Genomic DNA, 23,531 nt, shown 5'->3' with positions numbered 1-23,531 from the left:
TTTTTTGGGGTTTTTCTTTTTTTTTTTTTCTTGCTTGTTTTTTTGGTTTCAGTGTTGTCGTTGTTTGGGTTTGTTTTTTTTTTTTTTACTTTGTACATGAAAAATGTTTCTGACAAAGGCAAAACTGGTAAAATCCTCAGGATGAAAGTCTTTTGTTTGGACTTTTTTGAAAGCCCAGAAGAGGGCTAATGAGAGCATCAAGGATGAGGGAGCTGGGTAAATCATGGCTACGGCAGCGGAGAATGTTGACAAGCCGTGCTGTTCCTCAGCAGATGGGAATCCCCAAGCCATGCTGATAGCCAGGTGCAAGCATGCAGAATCCTGCTGCAGCAGAGCTGCAAAAAAAAACCACAGGAAAGTGTTCTGGCTTCCCTAGGGAGAGGTTTCAGTAGAGGCTGATAAGGGTTAGAAGGGACCTCAGAGCTCCCCCAGTGCCAACCCCTGCATGGGCAGGGACACCTCCCACCAGCCCAGGTTGCTCCAAGCCCCATCCAGCCTGACCTGAGACACTGCCAGGGATGGGGCAGCCACAGCTTCCCTGGGAAACCTGGCACAGGGGCTCAGCACCCTCACACCTAAGAATTTCTTCCTAATGTCCACTCTAAATCTCCCCTCTTCCAATTTGAAGCCATTACCTTTACTCCTATAGCTACATGCTGTTGCAAGATGAGCCTCTTTTAGGGCACAGCACTTCAAGGTCCAACCAGGTGTTCCAGCAGAGACTCACAAGTAATGCTCTAAGCCTACAGCCCTCAGGGTTGACCAGCCTGGATCAGTGCTATTGCTCCAAGAGCAACTGACCTCTCTGCTGACTTGCTCAGGAGTGAGCTGAACCTGTGAGTTTGAGCCTCACCTTTTATTGGCCCCCTAATCCTGCTCATGCACAGTGGGGGCCCACCCTGATCAGGCACAGGTGGGTTTAACACAAGCTCATGCCACTCCCTGGGAATTAGTGGCACCTGGTTGCCTCATTTCACTACAACATGCCCTTATGGAAAGCCCCTCCCTATCTTTCCTGGAGCCCCTTCAGGTACTGGAAGGTGCTATAAGGTCCCCCTGAAGCCTTTTCTTCTCAAGGCTGAACAACCCCAACTCTCAGCCTGTCCTCACAGCAGAGGTGTTCCAGCCCTCTGAGCATCTTTGTGGCCCTCCTCTGGACCCTGTCCAACAGCTCTATGTCCTTCTTCTGTTGGGGACCCCAGAACTGGACACAGTACTCTAAGTGGGGTCTCAATGGAGCAGAGTGGGAGAGTCACCTCCCTGGAGATGCTGGCCACACTTATTTTAAAGCAGCCCAGGACATGGTTGGCTTTCTGGGCTGCCAGTGCACACTGCCAGCTCATGTTGAGCTTCTTGCCAACCATCACCCCCAGGAGCTGTTTTCTATCCAATCTCCACCCATCCTGTAAATGTGCTTGGGATTGCTCCAGCCCAGGTGCAGAACCTTGCACTTGGCTATGTTGAACTTCATGCAGCTTGCATGAGCCCACCTCTCAGGCCTGTCAAGGTCCCTCTGGATGGCAGAGTTATTTGAATTACAGGTACATCTGTTGGGCATTCCAGACAAACAACTGGTGGACAACCAGGAAACCTGACCTTCCCAACAGATCCCCAGCTGGGATTTCTTTTACTAGGAAAGACTGGGAAGAAAGTAAAGTAAACTGGGTGCTGTCATTTCCCAGGCTCCCTGGCTGTTAGTGAACCTGCCCATTTCCAGGCAAGTCAAATTACAGCCCACACTAAGTACCAAGGGGGATATACAAATATTTGTAAAATAAAGATGTGCATTCAAGCAATGCCATCTGATGCTCCACAGCAGAACTGCAACTGTGAAAATCAAACCACAGCTTCAGAGCAAAAAAACCTGAAGCTGCACCTAAAATCCTAAAGAGGATTTTAAAGTACTGTCCAGAGGATCCTAAGGATGACCCTAAATAAAGATCCATGGCCATTTCACAAAGATTGGAGACATGCAACCAAGCACTGAAACTTCACATGCAGGATCCTAAGCTCAAGCTCTTCATTAATGCAGAACTTCTGGGTGAGTCAGGGTGGGGGACAGCCCTGTACACACCTTCTCTCCCTGCTCTACAGGCCAGGCTACAAATGATTTATTTTCCTGCCTCCTCAGCAGCCAACCTAACTGCACAGCTAATTGCCTTTTCAGCAACCAGCTTAATAGCCAAACTACATCCAGTGTTTGGACTTTCACGAATAAAAACATCTTGGATATTTAATAGCACAATTCTTCTCCTGCTAAGGCTGCCTGAAGAGAACTCCCAGAGGCAATGAACTTTCCTGAAACAAAGATTGATTCCATCTTCTGTTGTTTTACTTTAAATACTCAGACCCCAGATTATGTCATCTTTTATGTCATCAATTACACCACTGAGGTCCCAAGAAATGTCTCAGCTGGCTCTTGGCTTCCCTTGGCTTCTGGACACAGAGTGCATGTGCATAGAAGGCAATCACTGTCCTGTCACAGCTGACATCCCAATCTGTAGAGCTCTCACCACAAGGATTTTGATTGTGAGGTTTTGACTTCTGCACACACAGCAGCAATTCTGTGCCATAAACACAAATCCAGTGCAAGCTGCACGTGGCAGTATGACCCACATTGTTTTTCTGCTTGTTTGCAGAAGAACCTGACCTTTTTTTTTGTGACTCCTGCTAGCTCAACACCTTATTGATTAAACACTTTGTTTTCATATGCCTGCAGCTCCAGCCATGGGATGATGCTCCCACCTGCCCCAGCAGTGCTGGATCTCTGAGTGCTCTGGAGATGTTGATAGTGTTGGGCTCTGGTGCATCAGAGACTCATTCTGTGCCTTCTTTGCCAGCCTTTCTTGCCCAGCAAAGCTTGTAAGCAGAGGCAGAATCCCTCAAGTTCAGCATAAACAAGAAAAAATAAATATCTTCTTCCCTGTGATCCTAATCCAAACAAAGCCCACTAGAAATTAGTCTTTGACTTGAGTACCAAATAAATTTCACTGCAGGTGAGAAAACTTGAAGTATCTTCAGTTCCCATTTCTTCTCCATTTGATGGGAGAAATCACTGCTGCCTGCAATGACAGCTACCCCACATCACCAGGAAGCTGGGTGCTCCGGGTCAGGAGGGGAATGGGGAAAACTAAATGTTCAAGAGAATAAAACCAGTGTGAAACACTAGCTGCTAGGTATTTTGAGAGCCTAGCTTTGCCAGTTAATGAAGTTAATGTAAGAAAAAACATAGGGATGTCAGAAATTATTTTTTAATCTTTTTACTTGCTAGGATTCTGGATCAAGACAGTGGACAACTCTCCTTTCCCCAGTATAGGGCTGAAACACTTTCCAAGATGCTCATTGCAATGTCTGCAAAGCTGGAACGAGATATGGTTGACCCAAATAAATCAGTGATCACAGTTTCAGGAATGCTCAACGTGCTGTAAATTGAGCAGCACATCAGCTTGGCTTATGATAAAACCAGACGATTGGTAGAGGGTTAAAAAAAAATATTCCATCTTGTGAGCAGGACAGTTAGCCAGTGGAATAGCTCAGCAAAAGTCTGACTTGTTCTTACAAATGGTGTAGTTAGGAGGCTGAGTGTCTGGGGGAGATGCTATTTTCTCAGCTATTGATTTAAGGGTGTAGTCATAGTATATCCTGTTGATTAAGTGCTTAGCTTACAAGAGGCAAGCTGTGACTGACACTCATGTCATACATAATCTAAATCTTATATCCACTTCTATGAGAGGAAATGTAGTGTCCTTATTCCTGGTAGTGGTACTTCTTTAGGGGCACTTCCCAGTCCAGGCACTGGCAGTTGGATGCTCACTGTAAGTATAATTCATCCTGAATTAAATGCAAATCATTTACTTAAATCAAAATACAAGTCCCAGCTATGCATGGGAAAAGATTCATTTTCTGCTTTCAGTCCTTTTGCAACGAGCTGAGAGTTTTCTTGAAGCTATTTTAAGCTGGGAAGTGGTAGAGAAGCTAATCTGTGCCATTTCTTTGGTAAAAATATTCAGACTACCATTGCATAAAAGCCTTCTTTGTAGTGTAATGGTACTGGTCTTACTGGGCACTGTGAACTGTAGCAGATCACACACACCCGGTGTTCACTGTGCAGCTCCCGTGACTTCAAAGGGTGAAGGTAAAAAGTACCCTCTGGCAATAAGGCTTCAGGACTGGAATAGCAGGGGACTTGAATTCCTGGGTAACAAGGGGCATGGATTACAGCTTGCATTGCATTTGAGGGAAGTCTGGATTCACTGCACTGATGTTTAAAATCCTCCATGACGTGGTTTTGCTTTGCTCATTGAACTCTAATTACTACTTTGGAGGATAGCGACGGCACTCACCGAAGGGAGAGGTGTTTAATGTCACGGCTCACAAACATGTTCTTCCAAAAGGCTCCATAATATACAGAAAAAGCACAGTTAAGCTGCCTTGCCTTGGGAAGGCAGGAAATTGGAAGAGGGGGGGAGGAGGACACCGAAATAGCCGCTCTTCTCATCTTCCAGTAAACACCCCATAAAACCTCAGAGGAGCAAAACTGGAAGAGCCAGCTGCCGGTCCCTTGGGCAGGAAATCCTGCGTTCGGGTCGTGTCCCGTCGCCGGCACCGCAAGTTCGGAACTTCTCTGCGGGTTCAAACGCCAGGGAAAGCGTGACACACCTGGTGCGTGAGCACGCCGCACACGCTGCTGTCTAACGGGGCGGATGGCGTTTCCCTGCGTGCGGACGGGCCCCGCACCTCTCTATGCTGTAGTAAGGAGCCAGTGATGCTCCGGGGAAACTCAGCACTACGCCTCCTCCAGGGTCAGGGTCGGCGCTGCCCGGCTTGGTCCCGGGATTACGCTCCTGGTGCGGGGAGCTGTGTGCGTTCCTGTACCCATATGTACATATGCTATACATCCACTGCGTGGCGCGTGTTTCGGGCGATCCCCGTCTGCAACCACCACCTGCCGGTTCCGGAACCCCAGCACCGGAGGGGAAGCGGAGCAGGTGCCGATCTCCGGTGACCGCGGCGCGACCCCGCCGTGGCAGCACGGGCGGCAGACGGCTCCGAAAGGGGACTCGCCCCTTTAAGCGAAGGGCCACGCCGGGAGACGGGGCGGGGCGGGCGCGCCCCCACGGCTCCCCCACGTGGTGCGGGCTCCGGTTCCTCCAGGCCGCCGGCGGGGCTGGGCGCAGGCAGCAGGGGGATCTCCGGGCTCAGCTCTGCCGTTCTCCCCGCCGCTCTCCCCGGGGCCATGCCGCATCGCCGCGCCGAGCGGCCGAGCCGTGGGGTTGCACCGCCGCCCTGTCCCGCGGCAGCGGCGTGAAGCGGCGGGAGGATGAAGCAGGCGAGGCGGGCCGCGCCGGGGCCCCTTCCCGTGCTGGGGCTGCTGCTGCTCGGCGCCCTGCCGGGCCTCTGGACCCTGCTGCTGCGGTGGGAGACGGTGCCGGAGCCAGAGCCGCGCCCGCCCGCCGGTCCCCGCCCTGGTCGGTGGGGCTCGGGGCGTTCCCCGGCAGCGCGGGACGGGCCCGGTGGCCGTGGGCAGAAAACTTTTCGTGCAGTGTTGTCCCTGCCACGAGCGGCAGCGAGCCGGGGGGAGCGGGGCGGCGAAGGGCGGTTCTCCACGGCCGGCTCCCTGCCCGCGGCCGCCGCTGCCTCTCCGGTGGAGCGGGGGATATTCTGGAGCCGTGATCTGGAGGAGCAGGTGCCGCCGGGATTCCCGGCGGAGGAGGCGGCTGCGTGGCTCTCGGCCGCCCGCGCCGCCCGCGTGGCCTCGCTGGAGCGGGGCGGGTGCGGGCGCAGCTCGAACCGTTTGGCCCGGCTGTCGGACGGGAGCCGCGCCTGCGTCCGCTACGGCATCAATCCGGAGCAGATCCAGGGTGAGGCGCTCTCCTACCACCTGGCCGGGGTGCTGGGCATGCAGGAGCGGCTGCCGCCCATGGCCCTCGCCCTGGTGGAGGCCCGAGGGCGGCAGTGGGAGCCGGTGCGGGAGGAGCTGCACGGCTCGCACTGGACCGAGGGCGCCGTGGTCAGCCTGACCCGCTGGGTGGACAATCTCACCGCCGTGGTGGCCCCCGCGCCCTGGGGCGCCGAGGCGGGCGCTGGCCGGCGTCTGCAGCCGCTGTCGGCGGTGGAGCTGGGCAGCCTGTCGCCGTCTCAGCTGGTGGAGCTGGTGCAGTGGAGCGACCTGATCCTCTTCGATTACCTGACGGCCAACTTCGACCGCCTGGTCAGCAACCTCTTCAGCCTGCAATGGGACCCGCGGGTGATGCGCCGCGCCACCAGCAACCTGCTCCGCGCCCCAGACGGTGGCCTCGTCTTCATAGATAACGAAGCGGGGCTGGTGCACGGCTACCGCCTCCTCGCCACTTGGGACCCCTACAACGAGCCGCTGCTCCGCTCCGTCTGCGTCTTCCGCGAAGGCACCGCGCGTCGGGTCGCGGAGCTGCACCGCCGCCGCAGTGCCGCCGCCGAGTTGCGCCGCCGGTACCGGGCGCGGGAGCCTCTTTGGGCCCGGCTCGGGTTCCTCTCGGAGCGGCAGGCAGAGCTGCTGCAGGCCCGCGTTGATTTCGTGCACCGCCACATTGACCACTGCCGCGCTCAAGCCGCGGTGATCTGACGGCCCCGGGCCGGGCGGAGCGTGGCGGCAAGAACCGGCGGCCTGCAGCGCTCCTTTCCCTTCCCTCCTTCCCTCCTTCTTTCCAAAGGAGCGGGACTGACTTGCCTCGGCACCCGCTTAAAGCTGAGGCGGACCCTGACCAGTACCTCGGTACCCTGTAATTGGTACCACCGGGGATTGGGGGCAGCGAGGGTGCGGACAGGGGTGTCGGACGCTCGGATGCGGATCGGGACCGGCTACCTGCCCGCCGAGGCTGTGGAGGGGAGCCAAGAGCCATTCATTCGCCTTTGTTAAGATCTCTGAGGATGCAGAGCGCGATCGGAATAATTATGGCCGCGTTCCACTCCGGGGCTGTTGTGCCCAGGGCTTGAAAGAATGAGAAGATTCAGCATCTGGACTTCTTTCCTTATCTCCCTTGGTGCACTCGCCGTTGTAGGGGTCGACTACCTTTTCCTTCCCAAAGGGGCAGATGAAAACTTTTTTTATATATTTTTTTTCTTTTGTAACACACTATTTAAGTATGAATCTTGATACTTACAAACTAAGAACAGATTGCACAGTAGAGGAGCTCCTAACTAGCAAAACTGCCCTATTTATGAAACTTGTTTCTTACCGATCTTCTTTAGTGAGACTGAACCTTTCTGCTGATTGTTAAATTTTTGTAGACGAGAAGTGGATAAGAAGCCCATCTTCCATTTCCTCTTAATCTTTGTTGTGGATGCATCTGGTTAAACTGTTTCCATTCCTAAGCTTTTGTTTGTAATCATTGCCATCATAGTTTCATTGGACCTGTAGAGTAACTGACTAATGGGTGACACAAGAGGATGCCCCAGGTTTTTAAAACATTGCCATGTATGTGTTAAGCCTTTGAGACAATAGTTAAAGTGGAGGAAAAACTGTTTCATGCACTTTACCTTGACTTCTTAATTTTTTATAAAAGACCTTTTTATTTTACAAATTCTGCCTTTTATGTACATTCTGTATGTTCACAAGCTTTTCTGTAACATACTAAAGAAATGATATTTCAGTAAAGTGTGTTCATGTTTTGCCTCCTTTGTCCTGGATGTTTGCCTGAGCTCTGACAGGGAGGCATGCACCTCCTGTCTTCCCTCAAGAGAAGAGGCAACCAAGACCACTGCTTTGCAAATTCTCATTCTGCTGAGCTGAGCCAACTTTTTCTTGTTCCCTCTCAGGCAAGGCGAGGGAGTTAAGCTTTCAAACACTGCCCTTCCTTCTCTCTCTCTCTCTCTCTCTCTCTCTCTCTTTCCTTGCTGTTTTATTGCTGAATAATTTAAAGCTGAAAGGGCAAAAGCTCTCTGAGTGGCTGGAATAATGTGACTGTTCCATACTTTAGCTGAGTAGGCTTTTGTCTCTCTTTTAAAGCCTGAAATGAACAGCCTTGACTAGCACTGATAAATGGAGCAGTTTCAGCAAACTGATACAGGTGGTGTGGACTTAGCTGCCATCAGCCTCTTTGTGTTCTGGCACTGAGTGCCAGGCTCTTAATACAGATCACATCAAATGGTACTGATCTAGAAACCTTCCCAAAGGTGGATGCTCCTTTCAGTGGGTGTTTACACAGGTTCTCAGATAATTTTTGCTATGGAGGTTCAGGCAGATTGAAGAACAGGAAAGCTTTTCAGTCATGCTAAAATAGCTGATTCCCCCCCCCCATGGAATTTTGTTCTTCATTCTGCTACATGTTTTCTAACAGTAGCAGTGTGTATCCAAAATCAAATACCTTCATCTCCTACTTGTTTTTTGCACGTACCAGAATTCATAGAAGAAACCATTGTGTGGCTCAAAATGCAGCCAGGATAAGGACAAAGGGCAAATCAATCCTCTTTATATTTCAGATGCCAGCATATATCTGCTATAATCAGAAAGCAGCATAATCTCCTCTACATCTGTCCAGGCACCTCTCTTGGTGTGCTTAGAGGTTGCTGTGCCAGTAGGTGCTTTCTCCAGCATGTGCTAAACTTGCCCTGACCTCAGTGAGGGCGTTCATTCATATCTACTAGCAGGAGAGCTTTCTTTTGTCTGCTAATATTCATTTGTTTAAGTTAAACTTCACATAAAGACAATTTTCTTTGGCCGTTACAATGTTTTCCTTTTTTGTTTTTTTAATATGATGAGGGAACAGTTATACAAGGAACTTGAAATTAATGTTCAAAACCTTTATATTAGATATTGCAGCTGTGTGTATATTTATTTTAAAACCCCAGCAGCTTCCAGGACTAGCTTTCATTCAACTGCTTAACTGACAAGGGTCTCTATTGAACTTGCATTTATAGTTCACTGCACTGAGCTCTGAACAATGCACAGAATCCCATGTGACATTCCTTTGCCATGTATATAATACACAATTTAACTGTGTAATTCTTGATTTTTCTTTAGCATTTCTTTTAATTCAAATGCAGCGACTCTGTCACATTCACCTAATGAAAATACATTTTAATAATAAATGCTGACAAATTTTAAACCACTGTGAAGAGCTAACTGCTGTCTCGGGTTGCATTTCTGCTTAGGTACTTCTGTAAGTATGGCACAGCTGTGGTTTTGACAACTAATAGGAAATAAATCTTTGCACAAAGTCTTTATTGTTAATTACACCTTTTGAGAAGAAAATTGGTTTTATATTTACATTTATATTTTGTGACCAAGTTATTTACAGGTGAGGTGTTCAAAAACAGGGTAGTTGTAGGCTGGTGTGAAACTAGGAGAGGCTGTGCTTTACTGGGAAATGTGTTTATTCAAAGAGGATGCAGAAAACAAGCTGGGATAAATGATGGTACTGGACTCTGTTGCTGCATTTTATTCTTATGGTCTTTTGTGCTAGAGAAAGCTTTGAACTATGGAAAACTTATTTTCACCTGTGTGACTTCTTTAAGGCAAACTCTGCTTTGTAAATTAGTTGTCTGATACCATTTTTGTGTTTTGTTTTAGCTGTGTATGCTGTTTAATGTTTGGTTCCTGCAGAACCAAGGGGGGAACTGTAAAACTTTCTGTAGTTTACTTTCAGTGGAACTCATCAAACTCTGCTTTCTTCCAGTGGAGTTTCCTTACAGCAATCTGACTGTCAAGGAAGACCATTGCTTACTGAAGAACAGGAAGACTTTAGGACCTGGAAGCTGTGAGTAGAAGGTTGTCCTTGACAGCAGGATCAGTCAGTTCTGACCATGCATTTCTGGCAGCTCAGCAGCACTTCGTCTCTGGCTCAAGGAATCAGTTGTGCTGCTTGTACCACATGGGGCTGTAGGGCTTTAGGCTTCCCTCATCACAACACTTAAGGCTTTCAGTGAAATGTATGCTTACAGGTTGGCTGCATTGGTGCCTGGTTCAGATATGTGAATATCTGAGAAGTCAGTGAAGTGTCTTGGTTAAAAACAAACAGGATTTGCTCATCTGGCAAAGTTATTTTTTTGTTTTGTTTTGCCACCTGCAAAATCAGGTGGGATATATTAGGGATGAACCTGGGTGGAAGGATCTGGACCAGACGAATGGTATTCTTTTCTTTTGCATCAGCTACCCAGCCAGACAACTGATACCATAAAATTCAGTCACTGAAAGAACCCTCTAACCCTTTAAGTTTCAGAAGGCAGATATTCTTTATTGCAGTGCTGGATGCATGACAGATGGTTCTCCAAGTCAGGATCACATGAGTGACAACAGACATGACTTACATTGTCCTACTAGATACATGTGTATAAAGCTCATTTCCTGGAACTAATTGTTATATTTGTCTGATTTCCTGGAACTAATTGTAATATTTGCATTCTTAGGTGGGGGAGGTCTTCCAGGAAGTCCTTTTGTTAATCCCTTTACATACACATGCATAATGTTGGGTGACAGATCTGGCTGGTCTCAGCCAATTTCCATTTACAAGGGTCTTAATTCCTCAAGCTTGTTATCTATTTACAGGCAGAAGTCCTGGACACAGCTTAGATGAGCCCAAATCAGCATCCTGTGGTTTGGTGTCAGAAAGGAGTCTTAGTCATTTAGCCAAGCATGTGGATTTCATACAGCATATTGTTTCACAACACAGAATTTCATTGCAGTATACATTGTATAAAGTAAATTCATACTTCCAATTAACAATATATAAATTTAATTTGGCCATGACAACTGCCCAGTGGAAGTATTCCTGTTGTGATAGAAACCAGAGACCAAAACCAGCCCCTCTGTTTCCTATTTGTAAAATACAAGTATCAGGCTAAATTATTTTCTGATTTACAGCTCTGCAGGGGTATGAGCATGAAATTTCCTGCAATTTGGATGTGAAAGCTGGTGATGAGTAGATCCACCATTAGTATTATTTAAGATATGACATTGTCTTGCTTTTAGAAATTATGAGAGGGAGAGACAATGGAGCTTCTTGGTCCTTATCCAGCCAAGCCAGCAGACTGCTGGGAGCCCAGCTAACCAGAGCCTGCTGTGAGAGTCAGGATAACAGATTTATAACCTATATCAAGGAATATTCCAGCTTGTGCCAAAAATGATGCAGTCATCCTCTGGCTCATAAAAACCATTACCTGTCTAGAAATCTATCAAAAGCATCAGCGAAGAAGAAAGAAACCAGAAAACAAACAAAACAAAACAAAAAACACAACCAACCAAAAAACCCAAACCAAATGTTCAAACTGGGAGTGTCACACTGAATCCAGACTGATTTTTCATTTGTTTCAGGTGATTAGTGGGTATCATTCCCTGCTAGACAATGTATCACAGAGCGGGGTGGAGACAGCCATCATGACATCAAGTGCTGTCCCCTGAGAGGGTCTGAGGTTCCCCAAGTCACAAGTGGCAGAGCCTGGTGCACTGATTTATCCCTCCATTCCAGTGCAAAGGAGCTGCTAACAAGACCCTTCATGTGCCTGTCAGCTTCAGAACAAAGCACTGCAGCTGACAACCGAGGGGTTTCTTAACCAATTTGTCATTTATTATGATGTCTGACTTGCTGAAGACGAGTGGTTGGAGCTAATGCACATCAGGTAAATGGGTGCTCCTGCGTTAAGTCTCCTGCTTTTCTTTAAGAAGAAAACAGAAACACTTCCCTTCCTTATTAGTGCTTCAGATGCTTAAAACCAAAATAGAAATGTAATTTACCTGTCAGTGAATAGTCTAGATAGTTCCTTTACTTGTATTTTGCTCCTCTCAGTCAAGGCACATAAATGAAACAGTTATGTCAATAATGAGCCACCAGGCAGTTTCATTTTCTAGACCTCTCCTACACAGATAGGACACTGCAGTAACTGTACAGTAGACTCTACAATTGGTATCCCTTGCAATTAAGCTAGTCTCCTGCAAATAATTACAATTATTTCTTAATATATTTTATAAAAGAGAATATTTAGGATTTTTTTTCTTTGTGAATCTTAACAAACCAGGCTACACCTTTTTTCATCTTTCAAGCTGTCAGGTTTAGCTGCTTTGTTCCAAAGGAAGAGCAGACAAGTTTTATGTGGCAATAACTATTTCCTACAAAACAGCACAGCAATCCTGTCTGTCCTGACAATGCTTTTGGTGAGATCAGGGAAGATGTCTCTGAGATCTGAGGTTTGGTTGCTTCGTGGGCTTTGTACTGATGCTTTGTGCAGGGAGGGCAGCCTGGGGATCACTCAGATCCTCTGATTCATGCCAATGTCAGCAATTGATAAAATCCAGGAGACTGGTGAGTGTTACTGGTGTTACTGGTGCTTTGTTTGGCCCTAGGAAAAGAAAAGCCTCAGGATCAGCTCCAGCACAACCATCTCCCTTTCTCCTCCTTTGCCTTCCATGTGCTTTTGTTGAAAATGGAGGATTAAGCCATGGACCAAGCATGTTCAAACAGGATCAAAACAGGTGGCCCAGAAACCTGCAAAATCTGTGCCAACCCCACTGATATAAATGTAATCCATCCACAGCAGAGAGGCAGCTGGCACAGGGCATGGTGCTGAGCTCTTCCAGGAGCAGTCACAAGCACCATGCCATGGCTCTGCCCTGTCTGGTCCCTCCCCATGGCTGTGGAGTCACACATACCATGTTGCCAGCTGTGACCAGGAGCCAGGACAGGCAGCACAGCTCTCCTCCCGCACAAGTGGGTAACAACATGCTTTCCAGCAGGTACTGACTGGCAAAACAATGGATGTTACCATATATTTGATAACCAAAGGTGTTGCTTTTCTCCAGACTTGGTGTTTCTATCTGCCAGGATTGTTCTCAGCAGAGGGATTAATCAGGAAGCAGTAAGAGAGACTGCAGCTGCACACTGCTCAGCCAAGAGTCATGGTCCCTGCTGGTGGAAAGGCTGGGACAGAGGCACTGCCAAAATGTGGATTTGGGATGGCTGCTTCCACAAGAGACTCAGCAGGGTCCAGCCAGCAGGAAGGAACATGGTCCAGTGAACTCATCTGTTCCCCAGGCACTTAAAATGCTTGAACTGTGCATTATGACACCCTGGTGTAGTTGAGTGCCAGGTGGCAACAAGCAAATGCCACATCTGGAAAGGCAACTTGAGTGTATTAACCCCTGGCCCTGTTCAAACCACTCAGTTCCTTTTCTTTACAATCCAGATCATTTTTGCTCCCTTTCACACTTTGCTGCAAGTTCTCAGATGCCACCAGTAATTGGCATCTGTTAGGATTTACCCACCAATGCTGTGTTCATTGTACACATTTTCTCTTTAGACTTTGTGCCTTCCAGCCTTCGCTGGCAATCAGCTGGGGCATCCAGTTAATACATTATTAACTCCAGAGCAGGAAGAAGCTCTGTGCTTGGGAGAGCTTTCAGCCCAAGCTGATGCTCCTTGAGTACCATTCCCTCAGGAGTGTCAGGCTTGGTGTGAGCTGGAACCTGGGTTACTCCGAGGTTACACACAGACCTTGGGGCTGGCACACAGAATTGCTGCTACTCCCAGGACTGGCCTGACCCCTGCTTGGATAACTCTGGTGTAGCAGGAGCAGACACAGCCCTGTGGCATTCCTGCTTCAAAGCCATCCCCGGAGCTGCAGAGCTTTAAATCTGAAATTTGAAACTGCCTGGGTGGAGGAGTCAGTCAGCATTAAATGTGAGCAGAGGTCTGTGCAGTTACTGGGGGAACAGGAAAGACCTAGGAAGGTTTGGGATTCCAGTGCTGCTTTTTGCATGTGGATAGATACACAACTGAGACATGACTCTTCCACTGCCTTGCTGTTGGTGAAGGAATTTCTACTTTTAAAAGTGTGGATTGTAATGGCTGTAACATTAAACCATACAAGAAATGTTCAGGTTTTTTGCATTTTACTCACTTTATGGTTTCTTGAATAAAATCCTAGTGACACAGCAGAATAAAATTAGGCTATTTTATACAGTTGAGTACCTAATTTAATTAATGTTCAACTCATCTTGAGAATTACTGGGTCGGAAAAATAGAAAATAAATATACCTTTATTGAGAGAAGTAATAACTTAGACATAGTTGAGGCTTCTGCAGATCATCAAATATCAAACTGTATATAATCACAAATGCCACCTGGTATTAGCAACAACTTCATGGTTCAGGAACACAGGAAGGACTTTCTTTTGATTTAAACTATTACAGCTTAAAAACTGATGATTTTTCTGCTTTGTCTCCCCTTCCCTGAAACTCCGAGTCTTTTCACACCAAGTATTTAGTTTTCCTTTGTTCAGGATAAAACTATATGTAATGTATGTGTTGCCATGGATACAAAAATAAGAGCCTATTCAGCCTCCTCTTATCCAAGCAGTTTTCAAGCAGGATATTTGACATCAGAGGAGACTATAAATAAACATTGTACAACGAGTCTTGCACGTTCCCGAAGTGCTGCTCCTGTTGCATCCCTTGATGTGTCCTATACCACAGGCAATAACCACCTTCAGTTTGTGAGGCATCCAGAAGACAGTTTCTTGGTTGTGTTATCTTGGCAGGCTTCACAGCAGGTAACAAGCTCTAATCAGTCTTCTCTGATGTGCACCTGGCCTGCTCTCCATTCTTCCTGATGAGGTTACTGGGGTTTCTCTGCCTTTGTTCTCCCCGCAGCTTTGTGTTTACAGGGCTTGCACTTTTAATTACACAACCCAACTCCCACAAGGTAAGAGGAATCACACTGGACCCTTTATCCTGTGCTGACTAAGAATCTGAGGTGAATAAAATGTTCTTACAGCCTGAGAGCTTCCCACCTCACCTCCTTGCCAAAGAGAAGATCTTGCTTTTTGGTGCATGCCAAGGATGCACCCACACATCTGCACGTAGTCAGGAGGAGCTGGCTGGAGCCCCACTCCAGTGGTGAAATGGGTCATGCTGGGTCATCACACTGGAGTCCAAGCAGCAAGGGCAGGGGCTGGGGAATGGTGTCCTGCAAGGGGAAGGAAAATCCCTCAGGGGTCAGAATCCACTCCTCCATCTCAGCCTCCCCTCTGGAAACTAGTTCCCAAGCTGACTTCCACATGGGAATTGCAATCAGGGGTTAAAGTACCATTAAAGAACTAACAGAGGCTAAATTTAGCCAATAAAATGCAACTCTTATTTTAAACTAAAAAATAAATCAATTCTTCCAAATCATGTGAAATCTTCATTTTCTCAAGCTCCTCTGACAATATTAAACATGAATTGTAAGATACCTGCTTGAAACAATCTCTTTGTGCAGATTATCTGAGCACAGTTTGGAAAAACATTTGGTAGCTTTTTAGTATTATAAACTGGCTTTATTTCTTTGCCAAAATAACTCCTGCACTGGGCCTTCCTCCTCAGCTAGTATATATACGCTGCAAGCATTTTAGAAGCTTAAACTTTATTCAGTAAACACGCAGATCTACTTCTGTACCTGACACAACTTTACAGCCAAAAGGTAACACTTAATGAGCAGATAGCAATTTTCCTATACAAGCAGAGTGGCTCATGTGCTAACATGGGGTTCTTCACTCCTGGTCCTTATATACTGAAAAAAAAACATTCCTTAAAACAAGGCCTACTCCTCCTCACATTGAAGTCAAGGGGAATCAGGTCTGGGCCCCTAGAATGAAAATGCAATTTGAGTTTCCTAAATGCTGGGCTCTATTGCAAGGATATTAAATCCCACAGGCTAGCTCTGGCTGACTGGATAGAATGGAATGACTCTTCTCTTCCAGTCTAGGAATGAAAATGAAAGGAGCGTGCATCAGAAGGTGGAAACAGCTTTTTTGAGTGCAACATACCCCTTCCTTAATGCAAAGAGTCAGCATTTCTGTGCCTCATGGAGCCACCACCTGTGTCTGCAGAGGTGCACCTCAGACAGAAACCCTTCCAAGAGTCACTAAAGGCTCCTGCTTGCTGGCACAAGCGAGTGGAGGATTTCTTGTACGACACAGTAGTGGCACCAGAACCCTCCATGATCCTCAGCACTGGCTGCGGGTATCTGATGGGCAACAGATTAGAGACAGAGGAGGTGGCTCCCGGCGGCTGGGCGTGTGGGCAACACCCTAAGCTGTTGTGGTGGCCACCAGCAACCTCCCGCTGGCCTCATCCAGACCGGAACGGAGCCGTGCAATGCACCGTGAGGCAAAAGCCCGGCTCAGGGGCACAGCGTGCGGGGCGAAGCCGAGCAGCGCTGCCCGCTCCCCCGGGGCAGGAGATCGGGATGGCCCTGCCGGGGCGGAGCAGCCACAACTGGGGCGGCCCGGATGGGTTCTGCCCGGTGCAGGGTCGGGCAGAGGAGCCGTGGGTCTGCAGCACTCTGCCAGACGATCGCCGGCGGTTCCTGAGCACCGGTCTCCGCCGAACCGCCGGTCCGGGGGCAGCGGGTGGGTCCGCGCGGTGTGCCGGGGCGGGGGCATGGGGCGGGCAGGGCCGTCCGGTGGGGCGGAGCGGTGATGGACACCGCCCCCAAACCCTCCCCTCGGTCTCCTCTCCCTCCCCCGGGCCTCCCTCCGCCCCGCCGCCCCCGGCCGCAAGCTCGGCTGGGGCCAGACTGGCGGAGCCGCTCGGAAGTTTGCGGGAAGCCCGGCGCTGGGGCCATGTGGGTGTTGTGGCTGCTGCTGGGCTCGGCGGGTGAGTGCGGGCGGTGTCGGTGTCCCGGGTGTTGTGGGGTGTGCTCGGTGCGGCGGGGGAGGGCGCCGCGGCCTCCTCCCTGCCTCCCTCCCTCCCCCCGATGCCTCCTCCCTGCCTCCCCCCTGTTCCCTCCGATGCCTCCTCCCTTCCTCCCTACCCCCCCCGATGCCTCCTCCCTGTTCCCCCCTATGCCTCTTTGCGGGCCGGGCCGGGGACGCCGGCGGCTTCTCCTCCCTTCCCCTTTTGTGCCCTCCTCTCCCCTCCCCTCGGCTCCTTTCCCATTCCCCGGCGGGCCGGACCGCACCGCGTGCTGCGGGGCTCGCTGGGTGGGCCGGGCCGGGCTGGGCTGGGCTGGGCTGGGCGGAGGTCGGGGTTGTGCTCCCCTCCCCGTCCCCTCCCTCCCCTCTGGACGCGCTCCGGGGGGGGTACTGGCGCCTCCTTCGCCGGTGCGGGGCGAGGGTGCGGGGAGGTAAAGGAGCCCCGAGGAGTTGTCGGGGTAGGGGCGGGGGCTCCAGCGGCAGCCCCGGGGCTGAGCCGGGCCTCGAAGCCGCTGTTAGACGGAAGGGCGGTGGCCCTGCAGGGCAGCCCGGGCCGTGCCCACCCGCACCCCGCCCACCCGCACCCCTCTCCCGTCCGAAGCCTCCGTCGGGGCGGGGGATCCGTGTCGGGTGCGGGCGGGCTCAATGCTGCGGTTCCTGCAGGTGAAACGCTCCAGTGCTGCCTGGATTCACTGGCAGTGCGGGAGTACTTGTTACTCACATTATTATTTGTAAAAGCGCTCGTTTCCCTCCCACGGCTGGCGTATGTCTGTGAGAGCCGGCGAGCTGGTGATGTTTGTGCAGCTTTGCTGCAGGTTGTGAATTATTTCTGCAACATGATCGTAGCGGGCACTTTTCCAGAGAGTGTAAGTTCCCTGGCTGCATCCTGCCGTGTCATTTACTGAACCGTGCCTTGGAGAGCAAGTGATGACACACAGTGGGAAAAACTCTGGTTATCAACTTAGTTTTCTTCTTTTTCTCCAAAGAGCATGATAGATCTCATGAAGATTTGATAAGTTTCGTAATTTTAATGATAAAAGTTTGTTACAGATATGTAGGAAGGAGAAGCATAATAGGATTTACACTGTTTTGAAATTATGTTGGTAATTTGTTGGTAAGTCTTGAGTAGGTTTGGGTGTCTTTGCAAAACTGTTTCAGCAGTTCCTGTTTGGTTTTTTAATTATTATTTGTTTGGAATTTTTTGGTTTGGTTTGGGTTTTTTTGGAAAGCTTCAGGCATATCTCAGGTTGGTTAATCTAGATTGCATTGCCTTCTTCCTTATTAATTTCCATTTTACTACAGTACTGTTGCCAGAACGTCACCCAGTTATTCATGTTTCCGTGTGTTTACTTGGAATATCACGCATAGATTAACACAGAAGGCTCCATGCTACAAGATACTGATCTTTACATAGGAGGATTTTCCAGCAACCCACACCCTGTGTTTCTGTACCACCTTGGCCTGGGGGCAGTGACCAAGACCTGTTTCTCATGTGGAAGTTGGTACTTCAGCTTTTCCATTGCAAACTGACATTTTTGCACAACAGTTACTCCTCAGTTACTTAACCAGAGTCTCTGGCTTACTTTGGGGCAGATTCAAAGAGCTTTCTAAAACCTCCCCCTCCCTTCTTCTTTTTTTTTTTTTTTTTTTTTTTTTTAATATGTTCTGTTTTTCTTTTGAAGAGTAAAGTATTTGGTCTTTGGGGATTTGTTTTTTAAATGTTGCTTCCTTTGTATATTTTTGCACCCCCGTGAGCTTCCCACAGGGAGAATTAATCAGTTTGTGTCTGCCTGGCCTTCACTCTGTTCCAAATTTTAGTTCTGATCACTCCTGAAAATATTTCAAGTCTTTTTTTGGTACAGATGGGAAACCTTGAAACCCTGGGCGTTAATTTCAGTTAACAGAAAATAAACACATTCAGTTTCTCTGTCTAAACAGTTGTCCTGTTGGTGTGCATGAATAGCTCTAAACTTGGGTTGTGTCAGTGAAAATTTGCAAGGCAAAGATTGATTGCCTGTTTGTGTCTTTATTCTTAATATTATGATTGGATCAAATCGTGCTTTTGGTCCTGGAGGACCTCATTTGCATGGGGAAGGTTTTACTGTGATATGATGCATAGTGTCAGTTTACACCAGGGTGATTTATTTTCTGTGTGTAATTGCAACTGGTACTTGATCAGAGACCATTGATCTGCAGCTTTAGCCTCGGTTCCCCACACAGGGGCTTCTCCATTCCCTTGCTTTGCTTTTCCAGTCCCCAGCTCATTTCAGCTCTCACCAGGCTCTCAGGTACATGCACAACCAGACAATTCTATGACTCTGTGATTAATCTGTAATGTGTCATGGTTGCTAGCTTAAAACTTCTATGTGTTACCAAGAAAATACTTTGTGTTTTCCTTACATGGGTTGTAATTTGTGCTGGCATTCAGAGGGACTGCATTTAGGGTAAGAATTTCTTTGTTGGAAAGCTGTATGTATAGCATGGGAAGAGCATCACTGAATAACTCTGTTTTACTGCTGTATGATTAGAGAGAGCAAGGAAACTGCTCTGTACTTGGAGATTCATGTTCTGTATATCTACTGCCCCGTACATCTCTGCACTCTCTACATCTACTTTGTATTTTTGATGGAATCCTATTAAAAACTCTCAAACTGTCTAATGCTCCATAAGCAGTGTTTCTCTCACAGCACACAAGCTAGCTGTGAGCTTGTGTAGCACATCAGTGTGTTAGGGATGGGTAGGGATCCCTTTAGCTTTGACAAGTCAAGAAACCTCCAACTTGGCCAAGCTGGTGATACCCAACAAGTGTTGGATGGTTGCTGAAGATGTAACTCTGCCAGCAGTCACAATTAGAGCAGCAAAACTCTTCTGCTCTGGCAAAATCTCATAGTAGGGTATGCAGAATGGAATATTTCAGGTGAAACCAATTTTAATGATGTATTTCAAGATATCTCCAAAGAGAAATATTGAATGACAGACAGCCCTTTGTCTGAAACATGAGTAGGTCATGGCTGGAGGTGACTGTGTAGTCAGTCGTTAGTATTAATCACTTTATCATAAACTTACTATTGAAGAATTTTGTTTGGGAGGCTCATGTGTTTGTTGGCTTTTTGTTCAGTTTTTTTTGTTTGTTTTTTTTTAACAACAAAGATGACAGTTGAAAGAAAGAGCTTAAGAAAAACAAACAAACAATCTGTCAAACACCCCTGCAGAAAGCATTTAACTAAATTAGTATCTGATAATGAAACTTCTGAATTACATGATCAGTGTAGGTTTTCAGTTCTCATGGACAGTGTGTCCAGAAACTTGTTAAAATGCAGTAATTTGATAATGTGTTTGATTGTGGTTTTTCAGGCAGCCCCCTAGTAAAACAGTTGTGTAAATTCCTGTGTCACAGTGCACAGGGAGCTGAGGTAACAAGTGGAAGGTGATGTGGCTGTAAACTTGGATAAAATTATCTCTGTACCATAAGAATAAGCTTTTAACCTACTGTGTAGGATGACTTGGGATTAGTATCTGATGAACTCGGAGCACATCTCGGGAGGTCCTGATACTGTATCATTTTAGCCATGAGGTTTCAGGTTTAAAGTGGATTTAATATCTCTCAGGAAGCCTGTGAGGATTAATTTAAGGTTGGGAAGTGTGTAAATTGAATGGGACTGAAGTGTGCTGTCAGGTTAGGAATTTTTGTTTCAATAGGGCCCAATATATGATTTTTCATTTTTAGTGTTGTATTTTATATTGGTATTTTTTCTTCAGTGTAGGGATCATGTTTGGGTTGGTTTTTTTTCTTTTAAAGGAAAATTCCCAAGTGCCACTATACTTGCTATGCCTCTCTGGTGTTGGAATGTTACTTTTTTTATCTGCTCAGGTTATTGTTTCAGACTGATTCTAGGGAACATGATGGTGGAGATCCATGGTTTGGGGTTCTGTTACTAAAGATTCCAGGAGGAAACCAGTAGGATGAGGTAGCTCATATTGGTATATTTTGAAGGAAACCAGTAGGATGAGGTAGCTCATATTGGTATATTTTGAAATGGGTTTGAAATAGGTTTGTAGATTAAAAGTTCAATTTTAAGTATTATTTTCCTGTGGTGATTTATTTCTGTTTTATGATAAAATGGAGGAGTCATGTTACTGGAACACGTACCCATGGTCCCATTAAACACTGAGGTGTGAATTCTTCCTGCTAGGTTTCATTTTGTGCTCAGATTCCCTCATTCCTTGGAGTCCCTTCTCCAGCTTTCAGTGTTCTGCACGGATTGATCCCTTCAGTGTTGGGTCAGGCAGTACTTGCTGGCTCCAGACAGGAAGCAGCACTTCCCTGCCAGCCAAATCTCTGTCAGCTGTAGACTTACACTCTGCTGGGCAAAGCTCTTCAGGGTCTTAGTGCTGTAGTATCTACTCCAACTTGTATTTCTGCTCAGCCAGATGGCTTTCAGCAAGAGCTATTTCTTTCCTCACTGCACTCCTTTTACCTGTTTAATCTGACGTTTTGGATGCTCACTCTCTAACTTGCCATCCTTTTAAAGCTATTAGGACTCCTCTAATTTTAGTCAAGAACCATGTGCTACAAATAACAGACATATCTTTTTACAGTTCAAAATAGCTCTCTGCCTTGAGGAAATGTTAGTCTTGCTGGTAGGGGCTGGATGCAAAGTTGTAGATGATGTAGGCTCTCTTGAGGTAATGTATAAAAGTGTTTGTCTCTTAATTATATCAGCAGACTCCACCCAAAGGTAGCAGGTGATGACATTGGGATGCATAGCAATGCCTTTTCATCAGTCTCACTTGTTAAATATAGTACAGAAAACATTTGAATGCCATTTGAATGCAAACCTCTGCATATTAGTTACAGCAGCAGTGCCCAGTGGCTCTTCCTGCAGGAGCTTTGATGGCTTTCAAGCTTTCAAAGTAAAAGACTCTCTGTGTATTAATGACCTTTACTTGAGTTGAACTTTGCTGTCTAATCGGGTTGGGTATCCCTGAAATGTATAATGGGATCCTTGGAAGTTTTCCAAGGGACTGTATGTATTTTCTGATGAATTGTTTTAATGGTTCTGCCTTGCTATTTGGTTAAGTGCCTTCAGGGTAACCTCAGGCAGCTTTGCAATTTTCTTGGGTTATTTGTGGATAAATGTCCACCTTATTGGAGCTTAATGGCCAATTAGCTGAGTCAAATAAAATCTGAAATCCAGAAAGCAGTTGTAGTCACTGGCAGGATATTCATGTTCTAACTGAGGTTGGATGCAGCGTTGCTGGTCTGCTGGCTGCCTCTGCACCTTGGCAGTCTCAGGGGTAATCTCTGCAGCCTGTGATGTAAGAGTGAGCTGATTTTTATCTTCAGTGTTGGTGCTTCATTTGTTTGCTTATCAGCAGCTGCAAAATCAGGCAGCTCACTTTTGTGAGTGGGCTCCCACTGAAGAAGTGATCAGTGTAGCTGCCTGTGTGCTAAAGAGACCTGTGCAAGGCTCCTCAGATCCTGATAAAGTTAAACCCACACGACTTAGCCTGCTAAAATACCTGGTGATTATCTCTGCTTTGGATGGGGAACCATGTCTGATATGGAATTTCTCAAAGGAGCAGTGACTTTCTTAGCAATAGGGTACTCTTTCCATCTTTTCAAGTCTGGACCTTGAAGGTTTAATGAGTTGGGTGTTTAGGAACATGAGCCTTTCCTGCTATTTTGTATTCTAATAGGAGTGCACAAACTTGACATGTGTTTAGTAAATATTCCGGTGTTAACTTCTGTGTGGAAGTTGTTTTGGAAAAAAAATGTCATGGAAAAGCTGTAGTAAATGTTTTGGTTGGTAACAGTTTGAGTGAGTTGAACAGTCAAAATGCAAGCAGCAGCTGTACCAAGAGCCAGTCATGGCATGTTCCCATTCCATTCCCATTCCATTCCCATTCTGGTTACCTTGAAACATAGAGATTCAGAATCTGTTCTTAACCAAGCCTCCCAATTTTGTTCTTCTCCCACAAATCAGCATTAATAGAAGTAAGGGGTAGATATAAATGCTCGCAAGAGCAAAACAAAAATTTTGCTATACTCCAGGGGTCTGGAGAATGGGCATTTAATTTCCGTGTCTAAAATTACTTGAATTTTCTTGGTCTGGGGATCACATCTAAAACCAGTTTATATATTTGGAAAACTACCGATAAGTAGCACTGAAACAAATTATGGATGATTGCAGCATTTCCATGGAACAGGAGAGCATTAGTAATCTTTAACAGATAAGGAAAATTCTGCCAAGGAAAGCCGAGTAATATGCTCATGTAAGATGTGGCAGGGCTGATGCTGTCTCTGGTCTTCTCAAACTCCATCCAGAAAACAACTTTTTCCTGAAAAGGATCCTGTGTTTAGGACTGGGCTATGCTGAAAGGACTGACATAACTTCCTCCTCCTGAAGCTTCAATCACCAACATTCCAGCTGGGGACTGGGCTAAGTGTTGGCACACTAGTATTGAACTATTGTATGTTTTAATGTGGCATCCTGGTGTTTAACACCTTTTGGATGATACGTGGCTGCCAGTTTGTAAAGCTGAATCTGTGGCAACTGATGTTGAGAGTGAAAGCTTTAGGAGTGTGTGACATGTTGAAGCACATGCAGACACTGGGTAGGGCTGTATGCTTGGGAAGCTTGATGAATAATGGGGAAGGAGCAGTATAGATAATATGCAGTGAATGCTCTTGTCCTTCTGTGTCTGGGTTTTAATAGTACAAATGGGTAGTGGCATCAGTGGAAAGCTCAGGTGTGAATTATGGGAGGAATGCATAGGAGGCTGAGTGCATTAGTGGTAGGAAATGTGCCTGTGTTGCATTACTGACAGCCCTGAGTGGCCGGCAAGAACGTTTGGAATCAAAGACTGAATTCCTTGGCTTTCTACTG

General features: G+C 47.2%; 2 protein-coding genes across 4 annotated transcripts in view; both read left to right on the top strand.

Annotated features, from left to right (window-relative positions):
* Positions 1-5,181: 5,181 nt before the first annotated feature.
* On the top strand, positions 5,182-7,650 carry FJX1 (four-jointed box kinase 1). Its single transcript, XM_030452152.1, has one exon. It carries the CDS (start codon positions 5,321-5,323, stop codon positions 6,599-6,601), a length of 1,281 nt encoding a protein of 426 aa, XP_030308012.1. The 5' UTR covers positions 5,182-5,320; the 3' UTR covers positions 6,602-7,650.
* An 8,818-nt stretch (positions 7,651-16,468) lies between these two features.
* LDLRAD3 (low density lipoprotein receptor class A domain containing 3) overlaps positions 16,469-23,531 on the top strand; it is a 35,956-nt gene continuing 28,893 nt past the window's right edge. For 2 of the 3 annotated variants that reach the window (XM_030452306.1, XM_030452305.1), the window contains exon 1: positions 16,478-16,603. In XM_030452306.1, coding sequence (XP_030308166.1) covers positions 16,570-16,603 — 34 coding nt within the window. In that variant the 5' untranslated portion in view covers positions 16,478-16,569. Of the gene's footprint in view, positions 16,604-23,531 lie in introns of all 3 variants that reach the window. The other variant, XM_030452304.1, reaches the window with a different exon arrangement.

Source organism: Calypte anna, chromosome 5A, assembly GCF_003957555.1.
Source record: "Calypte anna isolate BGI_N300 chromosome 5A, bCalAnn1_v1.p, whole genome shotgun sequence".
Classification (NCBI taxonomy): domain Eukaryota; kingdom Metazoa; phylum Chordata; class Aves; order Apodiformes; family Trochilidae; genus Calypte; species Calypte anna.
This window is presented reverse-complemented; position numbering and strand designations above follow the sequence as displayed.